The 20525-nt window shown below is 42.1% G+C and overlaps 1 protein-coding gene across 2 annotated transcripts in view; it reads right to left on the bottom strand.

The window, feature by feature from the left end:
* LOC122549709 (dual 3',5'-cyclic-AMP and -GMP phosphodiesterase 11A-like) overlaps window positions 1–20525 on the bottom strand; it is a 306454-nt gene that overhangs the window by 188514 nt on the left and 97415 nt on the right. For both annotated transcript variants that reach the window (XM_087986987.1, XM_043689585.2), the window contains exon 2: window positions 8056–8214. In XM_087986987.1, the coding sequence (XP_087843113.1) occupies window positions 8056–8214 (159 nt within the window). The remainder of the gene's footprint in view (window positions 1–8055; window positions 8215–20525) is intronic.

Raw genomic sequence — 20525 nt, forward strand, 5'->3', positions numbered from 1 at the left:
CTTGACTGAAACATACAAGTATCAGCAAATCTAGGAGGGAATTCAATTCTGGTTACCTTCAAGGTAACAACAACCCTCAACTTCTACACCAATGGATCATGCCAGAGAGTCATGGGGGAAGTGAAATCTCACAGGCATTAACTCAGATATGGATCAGGGCAGTCACTCATGTTCTATTTGCTACAGCTCACCAATTTATTAATGTCCCATTAGATGCTGCAAGTCAGGCAGCCAGGACAGTTGGTTTTGCTGCCATTGGAGGTACAAGTTTCATTCGGTGACATTCACATAACCATCAGAACACCCCATCAGCAGTGAAAGGTTTCCACTCCATGAATGTGCAGATCATCACTCACTCTAACTCTAACCCTATCACAACAGTCAGATGATGCAAATCAGTGCAGGATATCCAGGGAGGTTGCAGTGAGAAGGTAGAGGCACTTAACCTTGCAGAGTGCGGAAGATTATTCAACTACATTCGACATTGGATCCTGTTTCTTTTATTCCTGCTCAAGGCACTGCCTTCAAGTGCATTGGCCCCAGGCTGCCTGGGTCGAACTGAAAGGCTTCCTTCACAAATCAGAAGAGAATGTTTGTTTCAGGCTGAGACTGCCTTGAGCAGTGGTTCAGTGAGACTTCTGATAGGGAGCATCGCCTTCTAGCACTTTGCAGGTATCTCTGGGTAGCGCAGGCACAGCACCACAGTCGATGCAATGCCATCTATAACGCTCACCACCATGCTTTAATTCAAAAATGAAAAGCCTTGGATTCTGGGTAATCCAAGATGAAGGATGGGGAAAATAATTGTGGCTATAAGAACTGCTCCTTTTTTTAAGGCATTTTAGGTGTTGCAGGTGATTTCCTCAAATTCCAGGAGTAGCAATTACTGTTTTTTAATAAGCTGTTGCATTATTTTGGAACTTTGGGGAAAAAAGATGAAAACAACTGCACTTTTAAAAGGAGGAAGCCAGACCAAAGGCAGTGACCACATGGTCAGTCAGGGAGAGACAGAAAGAAACTTACTCTGCTAACTGACACAGCAGTGAATCTGCACAGTTACTGCCTTTGCTGTTTGAGTCCATGTATCTCTGGTCATCGGAGTGTGTTTAGGAAAAATTATCAAACAGCAAAATTCATAGCTGACCTTGGAGGAACCTGTGTGGGAGAGCTCACAGCACAGGAACAGATAAGTGCATAGTTTTTAACATGTAACTTGCTGTAAGTCTACGGGAGTGAGTAGAGTGGGTTCTTTCTTGATCATATGTTTTATTGAGATCTGTCTCTTGATTAATTTTTAAAATAGAAACCATAAGTACTAAGGTAGCTAGAAGCATTTTTTTTCTAGAATAAAAAGATGGTGCTATTTTCTGAGTCTGTAGGTTGTGAAGGAGCAAAGATTGCCTTTAGTTGAGTAATATGCTCTTCCTGTCAGATGTGGGAGTTTAGGGAGAGGTTCAATGTTACTGATGATTATGAACTGCAGGATGTGTCTTTGGCTGCGACTCCTATCAGACTGCACGTATCAGTTAAAACAGCAGTTAGAGGAAATGAGCAATTTACAAGAGCTAGTGGGTCTGATGGATGGCAGTTATAAGAGAAAAGCCGTAGATACAGTCAGGTAGATGGGTTAACACCAGGAAAGGTAGCAGAGGTAGGCAGGTAGTGCAGGACCCCATCTCAAGCAAGTATGCTGCTTTGGAAAAGGTAGGGGATGATCGACTCTCAGGGGAATGTAGCACGGATAGCCAAGTTTCTGGTATCAAGACAGGCTCTAATGCAATGAGGAGTAGATCGGGTTACAACCGATCAATTGTGATAGGGGACTCTCTAGTCAAGGGCAAAGACGGACGTTTCTGCGGCCAGCAGCGAAAAATCAGAATGGTGTGTTGCTTCCCTGGTGCCAGGATCAAGCATATCTCAGAGAGGATGCAGAATGTCCTCAAGGGGGAGAGGGACCAGCAGGAGGTCATTGCACACATTGGTACCAACAACATAGTATAGAAAAAGGATGAGATTCTGAAGGGAAAATATTGAAAGTTAGGCAGGGATTTTAAAAGGATGTCCTTGACGGTAGTGATACGTGGATTACTCCCGGTGCTATGAGCTAGTGAGGGTTGGAATAGGAGGAAAGAGCAGATAAATGCATGGCTGAGGAGCTGGTGCAGAAGAGAAGGGTTCACATTTTTAGAACATTGGAAGATGTCTTGGGGTAGAAGTGACCTGTACAAGGAGGACAGATTGAACCTGAACTGGAAGGGGACGAATATATTAGCAGGAAGATTTGCTAGAGCTGTTCGGGAGGATTTAGACTAGTAAGGTGGGAGGGTGGGACTAGGAGAAATAGTGAGGAAACAGTTCAATCTGAGACTGGTACAGTTGAGAAAAGAAGTGAGTCAAACAGTCAGGGCAGGCAGGAACACAACAGAGAATAAGGTAGGACTGATGTTAAACTGCATCTACTTTAATCCAACAGGCCTAACAGTGAAGGCAGATGAACTCAAGGCATGGTTAGAAACATGGGACTGGAATATCATCGCAATTACAGAAATGTGGCTTAGAGATGGACAGGACTAGCAGCTTGATGTTCCAATATAGAAATGCGATAAGAAGGATAGAAAGGGAGGCAAGAGAGATGGGGAAGTGGCGTATTTGTTAAGGGATAGCATTTATGCTTACCGAACGAGGATATTCCTGGGAATACATCCGGGGAAGTTATTTGGGTGGAACTGAGAAATAAGAAAGGGAATGATCACCTTATTAGGATTGTATTATAGACGCCCGCTGCCATAGTAGTCAGAGAGAAATTGAGAAACAGATTTGTGTGGAGATTTCAGTAAGAATAATAGGATGGTTATGGTAGGGGATTTTAACTTTCCAAGCATAGACTGGGACTGCCAGAGCGTTAAAGGTTTAGATGAAGAGGAATTTGTTAAGTGTGTACAGGAATATTTCCTGAGACAGTACGTGGAAAACTTGAACTACTCTTGGGAAAAAGGCAGGGCAGGTGACTGAGGTGTCAGTGGGGGAGCACTTTGGGGCCAGCGACCATAATTCTATTTGTTTTAAAATAGTTATGGAAAAGGATAGACCAGACCTAAAAGTCGAAGTTCTAAATTGGTGGAAACCTAATTTTGACTGTATTAGGTAAGAACTTTCGAAAGCTGATTGGAGGCAAATGTTCGCAGGTAAAGGGATGGCTGGAAAATGGGAAGACATCAGAAATGAGATAAAAGAATCCAGAGAAAGTATATTCCTGTCAGGGTGAAAGGAATGGCTGGTAGGTATAGGGAATGCTGCATGACTAAAGAAATTGAGGGTTTGGTTAAGAAAAAGAAGGAAGCATATGTCAGGTAGAGACTGGACAGATTGAGTGAATCCTTAGAAGAGTATAAAAAAAGTAGGAGTATACTTAAGAGGGAAATCAGGAGGGAAAAAAGGGGACATGAGATAGCTTTGGCAAACAGAATTAAGGAGAATCCAAAGGGTTTTTAAAAATATATTAAGGACAAAAGGGTAACTAGGCAGAGAATAGGGCCCCTCAAAGATCAGCAAGGCGGCCTTTGTGTGGAACCACAGAAAATGGGGGAGATACTAAATGAATATTTTGCATCAGTATTTACTGTAGAAAAGGATATGGAAGATATAGACTGTAGGCAAATAGATGGTGACATCTTGCAAAATGTCCAGATTACAGAGGAGGAAGTGCTGGATGTCTAGAAATGGGTAAAGGTGGATAAATCCCCAGGACCTGATCAGGTGTACCTGAGAACTCTGTGGGAAGCCAGAGAAGTGATTGCTGGGCCTCTTGCTGAGATATTTGTATTATCGATACTCACAGCTGAGGCGCCGGAAGACTGGAGGTTGGCAAATGTGCTGCCACTGTTTAAGAAGGGCGGTAAAAACAAGTCAGGGAACTACAGACCGGTTAGCCTGACCTCGGTGGTGGGCAAGTTGTTGGAGGGAATCCTGAGGGACAGGATGAACATGTATTTGGAAAGGCAAGGACTGATTTTGGAAAAGTCAACATGGCTTGGTGCGTGGGAAATCATGTCTCATGAACTTGATTGAGTTTTTTGAAGAAGTAACAAAGAGGATTGATGAGGGCAGAGTGGCAGAACAGGCTAGGGCTGTTTTCCCCGGAGCGTCAAAGGCTGAGGGTGACCTTATAGAGGTTTACAAAATTATGAGGGGCATAGACAGGATAAATAGGCAAAGTCTTTTCCCTGGGGTCGGTGCAGCTTTTGCATTTCCTGCGGTGGCAGAGGAAGGTGCCAAGGTAGGGGATGGTGTGGATCTGACAAGGATGTCACGGAGGGAATTGTCTCTCCTGAATGCAGATCGGGTTGGGGAGGGAAATATATCCTGGACTGTTTGTAGGTGGCAGAAGTCACGGAGGATGATGCAATGTATAAAGAGGTTGGTGGGGTGGAAGGTTCAAGGGCGGAGGCTCATAGGCCTATAAGAGTGCTCATGGCTATCCCTTTGATTTGGAGAAAGTGGGAGGATTGGAAGGAGAAGTTGTTGAGGGTGAGGACTTGTTCAGCCAGGTGGATGAGGGTGTCAGTGGAAGGGTACTTGTTGGTTCAGCGTCAGAGGAAGAATCGGAAGGCTGGGAGTCCTTTGTCGTGGTGGGTTAGTGTGCAGAGGGACTGGGTGTCCATGGTGAAGATAAGGCATTGAGTGCTAGGGCTCATGGACACTGGAATGGGTCCCAGCTATGCCTGTCTCTTTATCAGGTATGTGGAGCAGTCCATCTTCTGCAGTTACACCGGCACCATTCCCCACCTTTTCCTCTGCTACATCGATGACTATATTGGCACTACCTCACGCTCCCACGAGGAAATTGAACAGTTCATCAAACTCACAAAACCTTCCACCCGACCTCAAATTCACCTGTCGAGAATGTGGTGTTCAAAAAGCACAGCAGGTCAGGCAGCATCTGAGGAGCAGGAGAATCGACATTTTGGGCATAAACCCTTCATCAGGAATCAGCCCTCCCTCAAATTCACCTGGACTATTTTCGACACCTCCCTCCCCTTCCTGGACCTCTTCATCTCCACCTCCAGCGACAGACGAAACATGGTAATTTCCTGCACAGCCATTGACCTCCACAGCTACCTGGACTACACCTCCTCCCACCCTGCGGCGTGTAAAATGCCATCCCTTTTCCTCCACCTCCACTGCATCTGTTCCCAGAAGGACCAATTTTAACATGGAACATATCAGATGGTCTCCTTCTTCAAAGACTGCAATTTCCCCTCCTTTCTAGTTGATGATGCTCTCCAGCACACCTCCTCCACTTCCTGCTCTTCTGCCCTTGAACCGCACCCCTTCAATTGCAACATGGACAGAACCCCACTGGCCCTCAACTTCCAACCCACTAACCTCCCCAGGAAGTGCAAAAGCTGTGCCCACACACCTTCCCCTTCACCTCCATCCAAGGCCCCAAAGGGTCTTTCCACATCCAACAGAAATTTACCTGTACTTCCACACACGTTATCTACTGTATCCGTTGCATCCAATGTGGTCTCCTCTACATCAGGGAGACAGGATGCCAACTTGTGGAACGCTTCAGAGAACATCTCTGGGACACCTGCATCAACCAACCCCATCGCCCCGTGGTGAACACTTTAACTCCCCCTCCCACTCTACCAAGGACATGCAGGTCCTGGGCCTCCTCCATCGCCAAACCCTCCACCCGACACCTGGAGGAAGAACACCTCATGGGACCAATGTGGATTTCACCAGTTTCCTAATTTCCCCTCCCCCTACCTTATGCCAGTCCCAAGCCTCCATCTCAGCACTGTGCCTTGTCCATCTTCCTTCCTTCCTACCCATCTGCTCCACCCTCCCCTCTAGCCTATCACTTCCACCTGCACCTTCATCTACCTATCACATTTCCAGCTACCTTCACCCCAGCCCCACAACCTTATACAGGTTTATAAAATCATGAGGGGCATGGATAGGATAAACAGACAAGGTATTTTCCCTCGGATGGGGTAGTTCAGAATTAGAGGGCATAGGTTTAGAGTGATAGAGGAAAGATATAAAAGAGACTGAGGGGCAAGTGTTTCACGCAGAGGGTGGTATGTGTATGGAATGAGCTGCCAGAGGATGTGGTGGAGGCTGGTACAATTGCAACATTTAAGAGTCATCTGGATGGGTATATGAATAGAAAAGGTTTGGAGAGATATGGGCCAAGTGCTGGAAAATGGGACTAGATTAGATTGGGATATTTAGTTATAGAGTCATAGAGATGTACAGCATGAAAACAGACCCTTCAGTCCAACCCGTCCATGCCGACCAGATATTCCAACCCAATCTAGTCCCACCTGCCAGGACCCGGCCCATATCCCTCCAAACCCTTCCTATTCATATACCCATCCAAATGCCTCTTAAATATTGCAATTGTACCAGCCTCCACCACTTCCTCTGGCAGCTCATTCCATACACGTACCACCCTCTGCATGAAAAAACTTTGTCTATTTACCCTATCAATTCCCCTCATAATTTTGTAAACCTCTATAAGGTCACCCCTCAGCCTCCGACGCTCCAGGGAAAACAGCCCCAGCCACCTGTGACTCCACTTTCAAGGAGCTATGAACCTTCACTCCAAGGTCTCTTTGTTCAGCAACACTCCCGAGGACCTTACCATTAAGTGTATAAGTCCTGCTAAGATTTGCTTTCTCAAATTGCAGCACCTCGCATTTATCTGAATTAAACTCCATCTGCCACTTCTCAGCCCATTGGCCCATCTGGTCAAGATCCTGTTGTAATCTGAGGTAACCCTCTTCGCTGTCCACTACACCTCCAATTTCGGTCAGCATGGACAAGGTGGACCAAAAGGTCTGTTTCCATGCTGTACATCTTTTTGATCTTATGATTTATTCATTTTCTAATGTCAGTATATTAGTTATGATCCTAAGTTCATTGAGCTATCCATCTTAGGCTAAGAACATTAAAAATAACAGCTGGGGTAGACATTTTAACCCTTCGAGTCTGCCCAGCCATTCTATAAGATCATGGCTGATCTGCTCCAGGCTTCAACTCCTCTTTTGCGCCAGCTCCTCAGAGCTCTCAACTGCTCGATATTACAAAAATCTACTTCATTTTAAAATACTTTCCTTGATCCAGTCTCCACAACTTTTTGGAGTGCAGAACTCAAGACGTGCACTATCCTCAGAGAAAAAGCTCCTTCACATCTCAAGAGTGTCCCGTAATTCTGTAGCTATCTTGCTTGTTCAAGAAATATCTTTTCAATATCTACTCTGTTAAAACCCCTCAATCTTGCATGTTTCAATAAGATCACTGTTCTTGATAAGGCAAGCTCTCCATCCTTGGATTCAGCTTAGTAGATCAGGAGATGTATTATCTCCAATGCCAGTTTATTCTAAATTTGAAAACAAAAATTTGCACACAGTGCCTCAAGTGTGGACTTTGCAATTCTCTGTGCAGTTGGAGCGAAACAGCCCTATGTTTAAATTCCAGCTTCTAATAATAGAGTCAGAGACTCATACAGCATGGAAACAGACCCTTCAGCCAATAAAGGCCTACATGTAATTTGCCTTCCTACACTTTGTTGCCCGTATCTTCCAGTCATAACAACTGATTGATAATTGCATATTTTGTTGAGATAAGATCAATACATCAACAAAATTATCAATGGAAACTTCCAGTAAACCTTGTCGTAAAAATATATATTGTAATTATTCTCAAATAAGTCATGTAACTCCAGAATTTGGCACTATAAACTAAATACGAAGTCATGCAATTAATGAACTTCCTTAAAGTTCTATCCAATACATCAAAGAATATTAGCATTTAAATACCCTTTTGAAATAAATGTGGCTAATATTTGCACAGTAGAATGAAAGCACTTATAATGAAATAGCAAACTTGATATTTTTTTTCTTCCAAACATCATTAGTTTTTAATTCAAAAGGACATTTTTTTTGGTGTTAATGTCTTGAGTGCCCCAAATTTAAGTGAAACAATTTACAACATAGACACTTATTACAAATGAAAAATTGGACCTGTGCCAGGTAGAGTTCTTACTTTTTCATCATCATCAGTGAAAGGGACTCCTGCAGGGTTTTTGTTGATGGCTTGTGCTACCCCGATAATCTCCCCATCACAGTTCTGGATCGGCATGCACAGAATGGACTTTGTCTTATAACCCGCCAACTTGTCAATTTCATCACTAAATCGATGATCCTTCAAAAAGAAAACCAGCAGATTATTTGTTTGCATCCCAACAGCAACAACAATAAAAGCCATTTTTTAATTCTTTACAACAATATTGTTCAATCAATCTGAAGATGCAGCCATTAAACAACACGATTCTATATCATTTTACTGAAATCCGATTAAAGGCCTGCTTCATTGCATGCCAGGTTGAACCAAGTTGGAAGAGAATCATATTCAGACAAGGGGAAGAGAGATCAGATTGACCTAGGAAGTGAGGTGGTATTAGAGATGCTGGTGGGTTAAAAGTGGACAAATCCTCAGGTCCAAAAGAGCTTTTTCCCAGGCTGCTCTGGGATATGAGGGAGGAAGTTACAGGCCTTATGACACAAAGTTTTAATTCTTTTCTGCTCACTGGGAAGGTGTCAGGAGGGAGGATAGCTAGTGCACTTCCACTTTCAAGAAAAATGATTGACATAAACCAGAAAATGACAGATCAGTGAATCTCATATCAGTGGCAGGGATACTACTGAAGAAAATTGTGAAGGAGAGAATTAATCTCCACTTGGAAATGCCAGGTTCGATCAGGGATAGTCAGCATGGCTTTGTCAGAAGAAGGTCATGCCTAACATATAATTTCTCAAGGAGGTGATAAAGTTGTGTAAATGAGGGCAGTGCAGCTGATGTAGTTTATCTGGATTTCAGCAAAGCCTTTGACAAGATCCCACATGGGAGACTGATAAATATGATAAAAGCATATGGAAACCATGGTAACCCGACAAATTGGATACAAAATTTGCTGAGAAGTATGAGGCAGAGGACAACGGTAGAAGGCTGTTTGTGTGTCTGGAAGCCAGTGCCCACTGGGGTAACATTGGATCAGTGCTGAATGCCTTGCTGTTCGTGATACATATAGAAGAGTTAGAAATCACACACCACCAGGTTATAGTCCAACAGATTTATTTGGAAGCACTAGCTTTCGGAGGGGTGCTCCTTCATCAGGTGGTTGTTGAGTCTTATAACCTGGTGTTGTGTGATTTTTAACTTTGTAGACCCCAGTCCAACACCGGCACCTTCAAATATAGAAGAGAACAAAGGGGGAGGTTTGATATGCAAGTTAGTTCTGACACAATGGAAGAAGGTCTTAGGTTACAGGAGGATTGTCAGATCAGCATGATCCTATTGAATGGTGGAGCAGACTCAAGAAGTTAAACAGCCTACTCCTGTTCTTATTTCTTAAGGTCATTTGGTTATGGACACAGATAGGTTGGTCAGATGGACAGATCCGTGACAGATGAAATTTAACACTGAAAAGTGTGAGATGATGCACTTTGGAAGTTATAACAAGACAAGGGAGTATTCAATGAATGGCAAGACATTAGGGAACTCAGAGGAACAGAGGGATCTTGAGGTGCTTGTTCACAGATTCCTGAAGGCAGCAGCTGAAAGGTTACCAGGTTAGTTCAGATTGAAGGGCTCCTGCCCGAAACGTTGATTTTCCTGTTCCTCAGATACTGCCTGACCTGCTGTGCTTTTCCAGCACCACTCTAATCTTGACTCTGATCTCCAGCGTCTGCAGTCCTCACTTTCGCCTAGGTTAGTCCAGAAGGCATGTGGAACACTTGCCTTCATTAATTGTGGCACAGCTGAAAAGGGTGGGGACGTTATGATGGAGCTGTACAAAGCTTTGGATAGGCCACATGTTGTTCTGGTCACTGCAATATAGGAAGGAAGAGAGTCACCAGGATGTCGTCTGAAGGACTTTTGCCTGAAACGTCGATTTTCCTGCTTCTCAGCTGCTGCCTGACCTGCTGTGCTTTTCCAGTACCACTCTAATCTTGACATGTTGTCTGGGATGGAATAACTTAGTTATGAAGAGAGGCTCAGCTCAGATTGTTCCCTTTAAAGCAGAGAAGGCTGAGAGGGGACCCAGTTGATGTATATAATTTTATGAAGGGTAGATAGAAAGCAGCCGTATCCTTTAGTCAAAGGGTCAATAACTAGGGAGTATAATTTTAAGGTGAAAAGCAAAAGGTCGATTTGAGTGTGAGATACTGTATTCTAAGTCCCTGCAATAACCCACTCTCAAGTGCTTCATATTTATTCATTCATAACTCCTTCACTAACTCACTCACAAACGAACACTACGTTCCCATTTCATTCATTCGTAACTCCCTACTATAACACGGTTTCATTCATTCATTTATAAAACAGTGGTTCTGTAGTATATTTTACTACCATAAATAGACCAAATTTAAAACAACCCTTTCTAAACAAAAGGACCCTTTCAAACCCATCACTGCATTTTCACACCTTGTTAGCCCTTGCTAGAAGTCTAGCATACAGAACAATACCATCCCCACCATCATGTCTCCACGAAACACTGTAATATTAATCAGCCCTAACCAACCATCTCCCGGACCTGAATAGATTACAGAACACAAAACAGTTTCCCCAATTAGCATGTACTTGTTAAATACCTTCTATCCCTTTAAGAAACTAATTGACAAAACTGCGCTTAAGTGAAATTGAATGAATGAATGAAACTCACACTGTCAAATAGTAAACAAACCTCACACTCCTGCTGCTGTCATCAGTTCAATATCCTTTATTCTCTTATTAAGTTCAGGTACAATGTCTAACTTATTTACGATTCGGAGATGCCGGTGTTGGACTGGGGTGTACAAAGTTAAAAATCACACAACACCAGGTTATAGTCCAACAGGTTTAATTGGAAGCACACTAGCTTTCGGAGCGACGCTCCTTTATCAGGTGATTGTCACCTGATGAAGGAGCGTCGCTCCGAAAGCTAGTGTGCTTCCAATTAAACCTGTTGGACTATAACCTGGTGTTGTGTGATTTTTAACTTATTTACAGCATCTCGGCCTAGTATTTTTACTAACATTTACTAACTTAAAAGACAAAAGGACTAACACCTCTTAATTATAAGAGCAGACTGGACAGACACACTTAATCCAACAAAAATAACAGCCAGCACTTAATTTATGTTTATAACCCACTTCGTGTCTCCCAGGACAGAAGCCCCTCAAACCTTTGTGTACTATAGATAAAAGGTGCAGCACCGTAGTAATGGAATTCTAATATATGTGAGTCATGATGTGGAGGAGCCGGTGTTAGACTGGGGTGGACAAAGTTAAAAATCACACAACACCAGGTTATAGTCCAACAGGTTTATTTGCAAGCACTAGCTTTCATAGTGTTGAAACCACCTGATGAAGGAGCAGCACTCCGAAAGCTAGTGCTTCCAAATTAGCCTGTTGGATTATAATCTGGTGTTTGATTTTTAACTTAATTGTAGGTAAGAAGTGTGAACAAAAGGGTAATTGAAAGAATTGTATTTTGGGATTCTATAGCCGGCTCGAACTTGCGCTACTTGCGGTTGCTGAATAAAACAGGCTATTTTCATCACTCAACGATTTCAGTCGCTATTTGAACACAATCCCACATGAGGAGAAATATTTTCACCCAGAGGGTGGTGGGAATCTCTAATGCACTGCCTGGGAGGATGGCTGAGGGGGAAAACTTCACTCCTTTTAAACATTACTTGGGCAAGAACCGTCCCTTCAATTGCTGTAAAGTGGGATTAGTCCAGATTTAGAGCAGATATCTTTTGTGCAGATTTGATGGGCCAAAGGGCTTCTTCTATACTGTACGATTTTATGATTCAAGGACAGATATAGTTCTTGCCATTGTGAGATCATGAGTAGCCTAAATCACACTCTGGGCATCTTGAGGAAAGATTTGGCCTATTATGCTCCGGACTCTCGCTTTCCACAAGCACAAACATCCTCCAAAATTTGATGCCACTGCTGACCTTGTGTTGGGAGGCGAGCTTTGATATTCAAAACTTTTCACTGCCTTCTTGCATATTCCCCACTGTTACAGCTGGAAAGCTGATCTCTAGATAATGCTTTGTAATTAAAGCAGTCCAGCCCTAAGTTTTGGAGCAAATTTTAAAGTAAACACAGCAGATGCTAGAAATTCAAAATAAAGGCAGAAAATGCTGGAGAAACACAGCAGATCTGGCAGCATCTGTGGAAAAAGAAACAAAAAGTTAATGTTTCAAGTCTGATATCACTGTTCAAAGAGAAATGATATTGAACTTGAAAGGTTTACTCTATTAATTCCTGAGCTGGTGGAGATCTGATAAAGGGTCAGAGTCATGCAGCTAGGAAACAGGCCTTTTGGCCCAACACGTCCATGCCGACCAAGTTTCCTAAACTGAGTCCCATTTTCCAGTGTTTGGCCCATATCCCTCTAAATCTTTCCTCTCAACGTAGCTGTGCAAATGTTTTATATATGCCATAACTGTACCTGCCTCTACCACTTCCTCTGGCAGCTCGTTCCATATATGCAGCACCCTCTAATGTGAAAAAGGTTATCTTAGAGTACAATGGGATCTTGATCAACTGGACCAGTGACAAAGGAATGGCAAATGGAGTTTAATTCAGATAAATGCAAGGTCCCTTTTAAATCCTTCCCCTCTTACCTTAAACACATGCTCTCTAGTTTTAGAGTTCCCTACCCTGGGGGAAAGACCTTGGTTACACACCTTATCTGCGCCTGTCATTATTCTGTAAATCTCTGTAAGGTTATCAGACAGCCTCCTGTACTCCAAGGAAACAGTCTCAGCCTGTACAACCATCTCCCTATAATGCAAGGAATTGGTGGGATCCTTGTAAATCTTTTTACACCCTTTCCAGTTTAATAATATCTTTCCTTTGGCATGGGGGAATTGTATGCAGTGCTCCAAATATGGCCTTACCAATGTCTTAGAGAGCTGTAACTTGATGTTCCAACTCCTGTACTCAGTGCTCTGACTGATGAGGGCAAGTATGCAAAATGCATTCTTCATCACACTGCCTACATGTGATGCTACTTTCAAGGAACTATGTACCTGCAGCTCCAGGCATCTCTGTTTGAGAACACTCCCCAGGGCCCTACCATTAACTGTGTAAGCCCTGCCCTGTTTTGTCTTACCAAAATGCAACAGCTTTATCTGATTTAATCTCCATTTGACACGCCTTGGCTCACTGGCCCAAATGATCAAGATCCTGTTGTACTCTTAGATAAACTTAACAATCCACTGTACCACCACTAAAATTGGCCTTGTCCCAATTTAGAACTTTAACTTGTGGACCAGGGCTATCCTTTTCCATAACAATTTAAAAACTAATAGAATGTCAAAAGCTCCCCCATTAACACCTCAGAGACTTGCTCTGCCTTATTTCCGAACAGAAGGTCAGATTTTACCCCTTTTCGAGGACAGCCATCTCTATACTGATTGAGAAATTTTTTTTGAACTTACAACACTCCATTCAAGCCCTTAATGCTATGGCACTCCCAGTCTACGTTTGGAAAGTTAAAATCCCCCATCATTACAACTCTATTACTCTTACCTGTGATCTCCCAACATTACTCTTCAATTTCCCATTGACTATTAGGGGACCTATATCAAATCCCATCAAAGCTGATCACTCCCTTGTTTTTCTCATTTCCATCCATTACAGTTTCAGCAGATGATCCCTAAGGAATATCCTCTCCAGTTCTGACGTGATGTTTTCCCTAGTTAAAAATGGCATTTGCCTCCCCTTCTATCCTTCCAATCCGTACCCTGTAACATTGAGCTGTCCCTCCCTCAGCCATGTTTCTCTATTAGCTATGGTATCCCCACCCCATGCCTCCATCCATGCCCTGAGTTCATCTGCCTTATCTGTCAGGTCTCTTGCCTTGAAATAAATGTAGTTTAAGTTATCAGTTTTCCCTCATTCCCTGCCATGCTCTTGTCTGCCTTGTCTATCTAACTTGAACTCTTTAACTTCCAGGAGATAGTGAGAACTGCAGATACTGGAGAGTTAGAGTGGATAAAGAGTAAAGCTGGAATAAGCACAGCAGGTCAAGCAGCATCGGAGAAGGGGAGTTGACATTTCAGGTCAGAATCTTGCATCCTGATGAAAGGTTCCGACCTGAAACATTAATTCCCCTTCTCCTCTGATGCTGTTTGACCTGATGTGCTTTTTCCAGCTTTACTCTTTATCCACTCTAACTTCTACACCAGCCTTAACCTTCTCTGTTGTCTCACTACTGCTTACAGTCCCACCCTCTGCCAGATTAGTTTTCTCTCTCTATGTCTTGTTCAAAGCCCTAAGCTGTTTTAAAAAACTGCTACCCTAGAACCAATCATGTAATTGTTGACAAGCAGAAGGGCTTCGCCATAGATAACTGGTCACTAATATAGAGTCCAATCAGCTTCTTGCTGCGAACCATAGCTTCATCTGCACACATCCCTTTGGCTCCAGCACATCAGTAATCATGTTTTAACCATGCTCAAACAAGCTGCTGTGTAAACAATGCTTGCAATGAGCGTCAGTTTATGTGCTTTCAAAAAATGCATCAATCCGATAGCAATTCTTGATTTTAAATTTGTTTTTTTCTCATTTCAGTCCGCAATTAAACCATGGGGAAAAAAATAAAGACAATATCCACACCAACATATTTGATGGTATGGAAGATATCATATGCCATATAGATAACATCCTCATCCATGGGTCCATGAAAGCTGAAGCAGACTACATGGTAACTAGAGTCTTAAGAAAAGCTCATGGTCAGTTTCAATTTTAACCAGTAATCATAAGACGTATGCAAAAAAATTCTCACAGCCCAGTTTGTTAAATTTTCTTCTTCAATTATGGCACATCTTTGTTCCATGTCAGGCAGAGATCTGGAAGTGAGGTAGATTGGTTCATTACAATGAACTTGAAATGAAACGGTTTCCAGAGTTGTGGATGATGCACCTGCCAGTGTTCTCATTTTGGAAGATCAAGTTCGTGATGTCGAGGCACCTCAAGTGAAATAAGTATTTCCATGATTTTGTCATACGAGTGCTGTTGATACTTAACCCTGCACCACACCTGATCACTAACCTGGGCTAAATGGATCAAGAATTTTGCTAGCTAGTTCACCACGCACATACACTACTGCAGTTCTGTAATATGTCTGGGTGGTAGAAGGGTCCCGATGGCTTCTGTTTCTGTGAGCCTACTGTTGAGCCCTCATTCTCAAAACTTTAGTTATTGGCTTTGAGAATTCACACTTGTCAACATGCTGCACCCATGAATGGAGAGGTAAACAAAAACTTTGCCACCCCACCTCAACACACACACACACACACACACACACACACACACACACACACACACACACACACACACACACACACACACACACACACACACACACACACACACACACACACACACACCAATATGAAATATTTAAATGCAAGTGTACAATTATGGTTGGAGAAGTGTGTGTCACAAACATACAGAGTGACTAACTTGTGAAAATACATGGGTCCAAAAATATTTAGCTTCGTGACAATAGCATGACATGGTTAAGGTGGTTGATATAACATGGAGGAATTTTTAGATCATTAAGGCATTGACATATACCACGTAGAGAAATTGATTTTATAATAATTAAGTTAAAATTTGCAATGAGAGTAAAAGGAATAGAACAAAATTAAGAGTTAGAGTCAGAGATGTACAGCACAGAAACAGACTCCATACCAATCAGATATCTCAACCTCATCTAGTCCCATTTGCCAGCATATCCCTCCAAACCCTTCCTATTAGTTTACCTATCTAGATGCCTTTTAAATGTTGCCATTGTACAAGTCACCACCCCTTCCTATGGCATACCCTCACCACCATCTGTGTGAATAAGTTGCCCCTTAGGTCCCTTTTATACCTTTCCCCTCTCACCCTAAACCTATGCCCTCTAGTTCTGGACTCCAGCACCCCAGGGAAAAGACTTTGTCTATTTATCCTATCCATGCCCCTCATGATTTTATAAACCTCTATAAGGTCTCCCCTCAGCCTCCGACACTCCAGGGAAAACAGCCCTAGCCTATTCAGTTTCCTCCTATAGCTCAAATCCTCCAACCCTGGCAACATCCTTGGAAATCTTTTCTGAACCCTTTCAAGTTTCACAACATCTTTCCAAAAGGAAGGAGACCAGAATTGCATGCAATATTCCAACAGTGGCCTAAACAATGTCCTGTTCAACCACAACATGAACTCCCAACTCCTGTACTGAATGCTTTGTCCAACAAAGGAAAGCATACTACATGCCTTCTTCACTACCCTATCTACCTGCGACTCCACTTTCAAGGAGCTATGACCCTGCATTCCAAGGTGTCTTTGTTCAGCAACACTCCTGAGGACGTTACTATTAAATGTATAAGTCCCATTAAGATTTGCTTTCCAAAAATGCAACACCTCGCATTTATCTAAATTAAACTCCATCTGCCACTTTTCAGCCCATTGGCTCATCTGGTCAAGATCCTGTTGTAATCTGAGGTAACCTTTTTCACTGTCCACTACACTCCAATGTTGGTGTCATCTGCAAACTTACTAACTGTACCTCTTATGCTCACATCCAAATCATTTATATAAATGACAAAAAGTAGTGGACCCAGCACCGATCCTTGTGGCACTTCACTGGTCATAGCCTCCAGTCTAAAAATCAACCCTCCACCACCACCCTCTGTCTTCTACCTTTGAGCCAGTATCCAAATGGCGAGTTCTCCCTGTATCCCGTGAGATCTAATCTTGCTAATCAGTCTCCCATGGGGGACCTTGTCGAATGCCTTACTGAAGTCCATATAGATCACGTCCACTGCTCTGCCCTCATCAATCTTCTTTGATACTTTTTTGTGTTAGGTAATTAAAGGGTTAGGAAACAATTGGGAATATTTACTGTATGGATACATGTGAGGGAGGAACTGGAAAATTACTAGATGAGAAACTGACTCAGGCATTTTTCCAACTCAAGGTAGGACAGCAGCATTGAGTTATTTTTCAATAATTTAACCTGATTAAACAAACGAGGAATTAAATTGTGCGTAATCAAGGTTAGTTGTAAAGCACTATCTGTAAGGACAAGTAGACAGATGGCCAGGTCAAAAAATAACGTCATGGGTTTATGATTTTATGACTTTATAGTTTTAATGTAAACTTCAGCTAACAAAATGTATGGATGCTTGGAAATAAAATTCCTTTTAATCAAGGACATGGCTCTGTACTTACATTATATAATATTCAGCAGTAATAGAAGATTTAGTTCAGTAATCTTTGTATTTGCATTTTTATGTAACTTTATCACTCTACCTTGGCAAATGGGACGAGGTCAGATTGGAGCCGGCAAGTTGGACCGAAGGGTCTGTTTCCTTGCTCTAATTACAACAACAGTGCTGTAATAACTTAAACCTTACGCTGTTTAAAGAAAATAACTGCTGCAGTTTTTTAAAAACTGAAATACTTCAAAAATTAAAAGGTAGCTTAATAAAGCTATACAAATTCATAGTTCATGGGCCATCCAGGGCACATGATTGGTTTGGTCATGACAGTAGTTATGTTCAATAAACCCTGCTAGTGTTCACACACCTGAATGTAGACCAGATCCTCCTGTATTGATGAGTCTACTCCTGATCTAAGAGTTTGCCTTCTGATTTAGGTAAATAGCTTGTAAAAACCATCACAGGCAAATGACCATAGAAACTTTCCTTTCTTAGCAATCAAATTGACATCAAGGTAGAAAAGTCCTAGACATAAATCAGTACAATTTGGATTGCAGAAAAACAGTTTAATATGGTCCATGCAACTGATAATACAGGTTGTGTCAACATGATAGGTACCAAATGTAGCACAGTAAATGGTTCAGAAAAATAGATGACTCAGAACATGTTTTCAATCTGAACTATGAAAATCAGACAAATAGGAATACAGATTCAACCTAGAAAAGGACAAGTCAGATTTGATGTCAGGAAATAGAATAATTGAATGGAATGATTAGGTTAGTTTATACTAAAAAAAGTAAACTGCAAAATAAAGGTTAATCTCTGGGTAAAGGGTGGCACGGTGGCTCAGTGGTTAGCTGAGGTCCACTTTCGATTACAGCCTTGGGCGACTGTCTGTGTGGAGTTTGCACTTTCTCCCCGTGTCTGCGTGGGTTTCCTCCGGGTGCTCCGGTTTCCTCCCACAGTCCAAAGGTGTGCAGGTCAGATGAATTGCCCATAGGGTTAAGTGCATTAGTCAGAGGGAAATGGGTCTGGGTGGGTTACTCTTCGGAGGGTCGGTGTGGACTAGTTGGGCCAAAGGGCCTGTTTCCACACTGCAGGGAATCTAATCTAATCTGTGAATGAAGGTTCTTTTTGCATTGAGGAACTAAAATTTGTTGAAAGGCCTTTCTTTTTCATCATTCTTCACTGAGCTTGTGCTTTCAGCAGACTCTTCACAAATCATTCTGAAAAGAGTGGAGTTGCTGAGCAGACAGTGTGTTCTCTTCCTTCATCTCAATAACACATATTGCCATGATGTTGCATATAGAACTATCACAAAACTTTATACAAATTCTTTCACAGATTCTATCATAGCCTTAGGCTGTAAAGAAGCAGTCATAAATTGGAAGATAAGGTCATTTTGTATCTTTGCAATGGAGCCAATTTTGCAGCATGCTGTTAAACCTAGCTAAGCAGTCCATTGCACTGTGGACAACGTATACGGTCAAAATACAGAATGCTTGGTAATTGTGAAGTATTAAGTAAAATGAGTTAAAATATGCTTTCTACATGAAATGTTGATAAATCAAAAATGCCCCTTCATTCACGCAGTCATAGTGGATTCATTCCAGCCAACTTAAAACTATTAATGGATCTCAGGACATTTTAATGGCAGTTTTTCTTGTGGTGAAAGTCTGAATCATTTGGTCACCACTCCACTTTATTTATGTTGTGGTATTAGCCACAACTACTAATTGGAATGTACTGCTGTTACCAATCCAACTTTCTATACTGAGTCCAAGGGCCTATTTAGTTCACAGAAATGGAGCACCATTGGTGAATCTTGACAAGAACAAACACTGGCCTTAACAAGATGCAATTTATTACAAAACAGCAATATGTTGGTTAGTTAGACATTACTACCAAAACTGTCAGGGGACACTCATGACACATCTTTCTCCACTAGGATCTCAACCCTTTCAGAACCATTATCTTGTACAGCAATGTCCTTCTCAGTGTATATAAAGAGCTGAGTGCCCTGCAAGTGTGACAAATGGAATCCTCCATAATTTCTTTCCCCACTTGATTTTACCTAAATGAATGCAGCATCACAATGCAAGCATTCAACTTGGCCTCAATGGGAAATAGAGGATTCAAAGTTTGGACCTCCATAGCATGACGAGTTAACTTTTCTTTCCTTCTCTTGGCCAACGCATATAGCTACATTGCTGACTTCAAGGGTTTGGTGTGTGTGTGTGCGTGCACGCGCGTGTGTGCAGTGTAATAATCAAGAAGATTCCTAAATGAATCTTCTCAGGACAGAAGTACAAGAGTGTACTAAATACTTCTATTTTTGGATGCAATATATAACATTTACATTTACTCCTCATCACTATTCTTTCACAGAGATATCACAATGAGAAGTCTTACTGAATGGAAGTGCTAACTGAGAATCTAGTAGTGAAGACACAACATTCACTTTGCAGCGCTCCTAATAGTCTGGTCATTAGAATAGATTCTGAGACTATTACATTCAGTGCATATTTCTACCTAATTGGGTTATCAGTACATTCACAACCAATAGATCTCCAATGATATTGTTTACAATGAGGACAATTTTAAGATAACTCACCAGACAGGGTATACATGGGATTCGATGGAATGCTGATATAATTAACCGAATGAAGCCAATTTTAATCAATGCTGTCAGTCAGGAAATTGACAGCAGTAGGTGTAATGTTCACTGAACATCTCACCGTAATTCACTTGCCTTCTCCTCCACAACCGCACCCCCATCCCCCTCTCTTGCTAAAGTCAACAGTAACACTAAACAAGGTAGAAGTTCTGGTAGGCAAAGGCATGCACAGGTCAGAGAATAAGGGTGTCTAAAAGGTATACGTTATTTTATTTTTATGGATTATTGCACAGAGATGTTAAGGAATGCAATTTTTAAAATTTCTCTTATTTCAGGATTTTGGATAAGAGGACAGTTTGATGGTTTGAATCAGAGATGTGGAAAATGTATGAAATGGTGCAGCAGTAGCAGCGCTGCAAGGATGATTTTGTGGGAACCAAAATCTTAATAGCTGCTCATGGAAAATCTGTATGTAGCAATGAAGTCCCGGATAACCCCGACCTTCTACCTTCGCCTCTTCCAGCCGCTCCTTGCCAAAGGCCTGGAGTGAGGACTGCATTTTCATGAGAACGTGCAGGATGAAGCAAGCTATCATGAACCCAAGGCACATTATGGTGCTCCCCT

This window comes from Chiloscyllium plagiosum, unplaced genomic scaffold, assembly GCF_037043375.1.
Source record: "Chiloscyllium plagiosum isolate Xiang-an unplaced genomic scaffold, Cpla_swu_hap1 HiC_scaffold_5, whole genome shotgun sequence".
NCBI classification, from domain to species: domain Eukaryota; kingdom Metazoa; phylum Chordata; class Chondrichthyes; order Orectolobiformes; family Hemiscylliidae; genus Chiloscyllium; species Chiloscyllium plagiosum.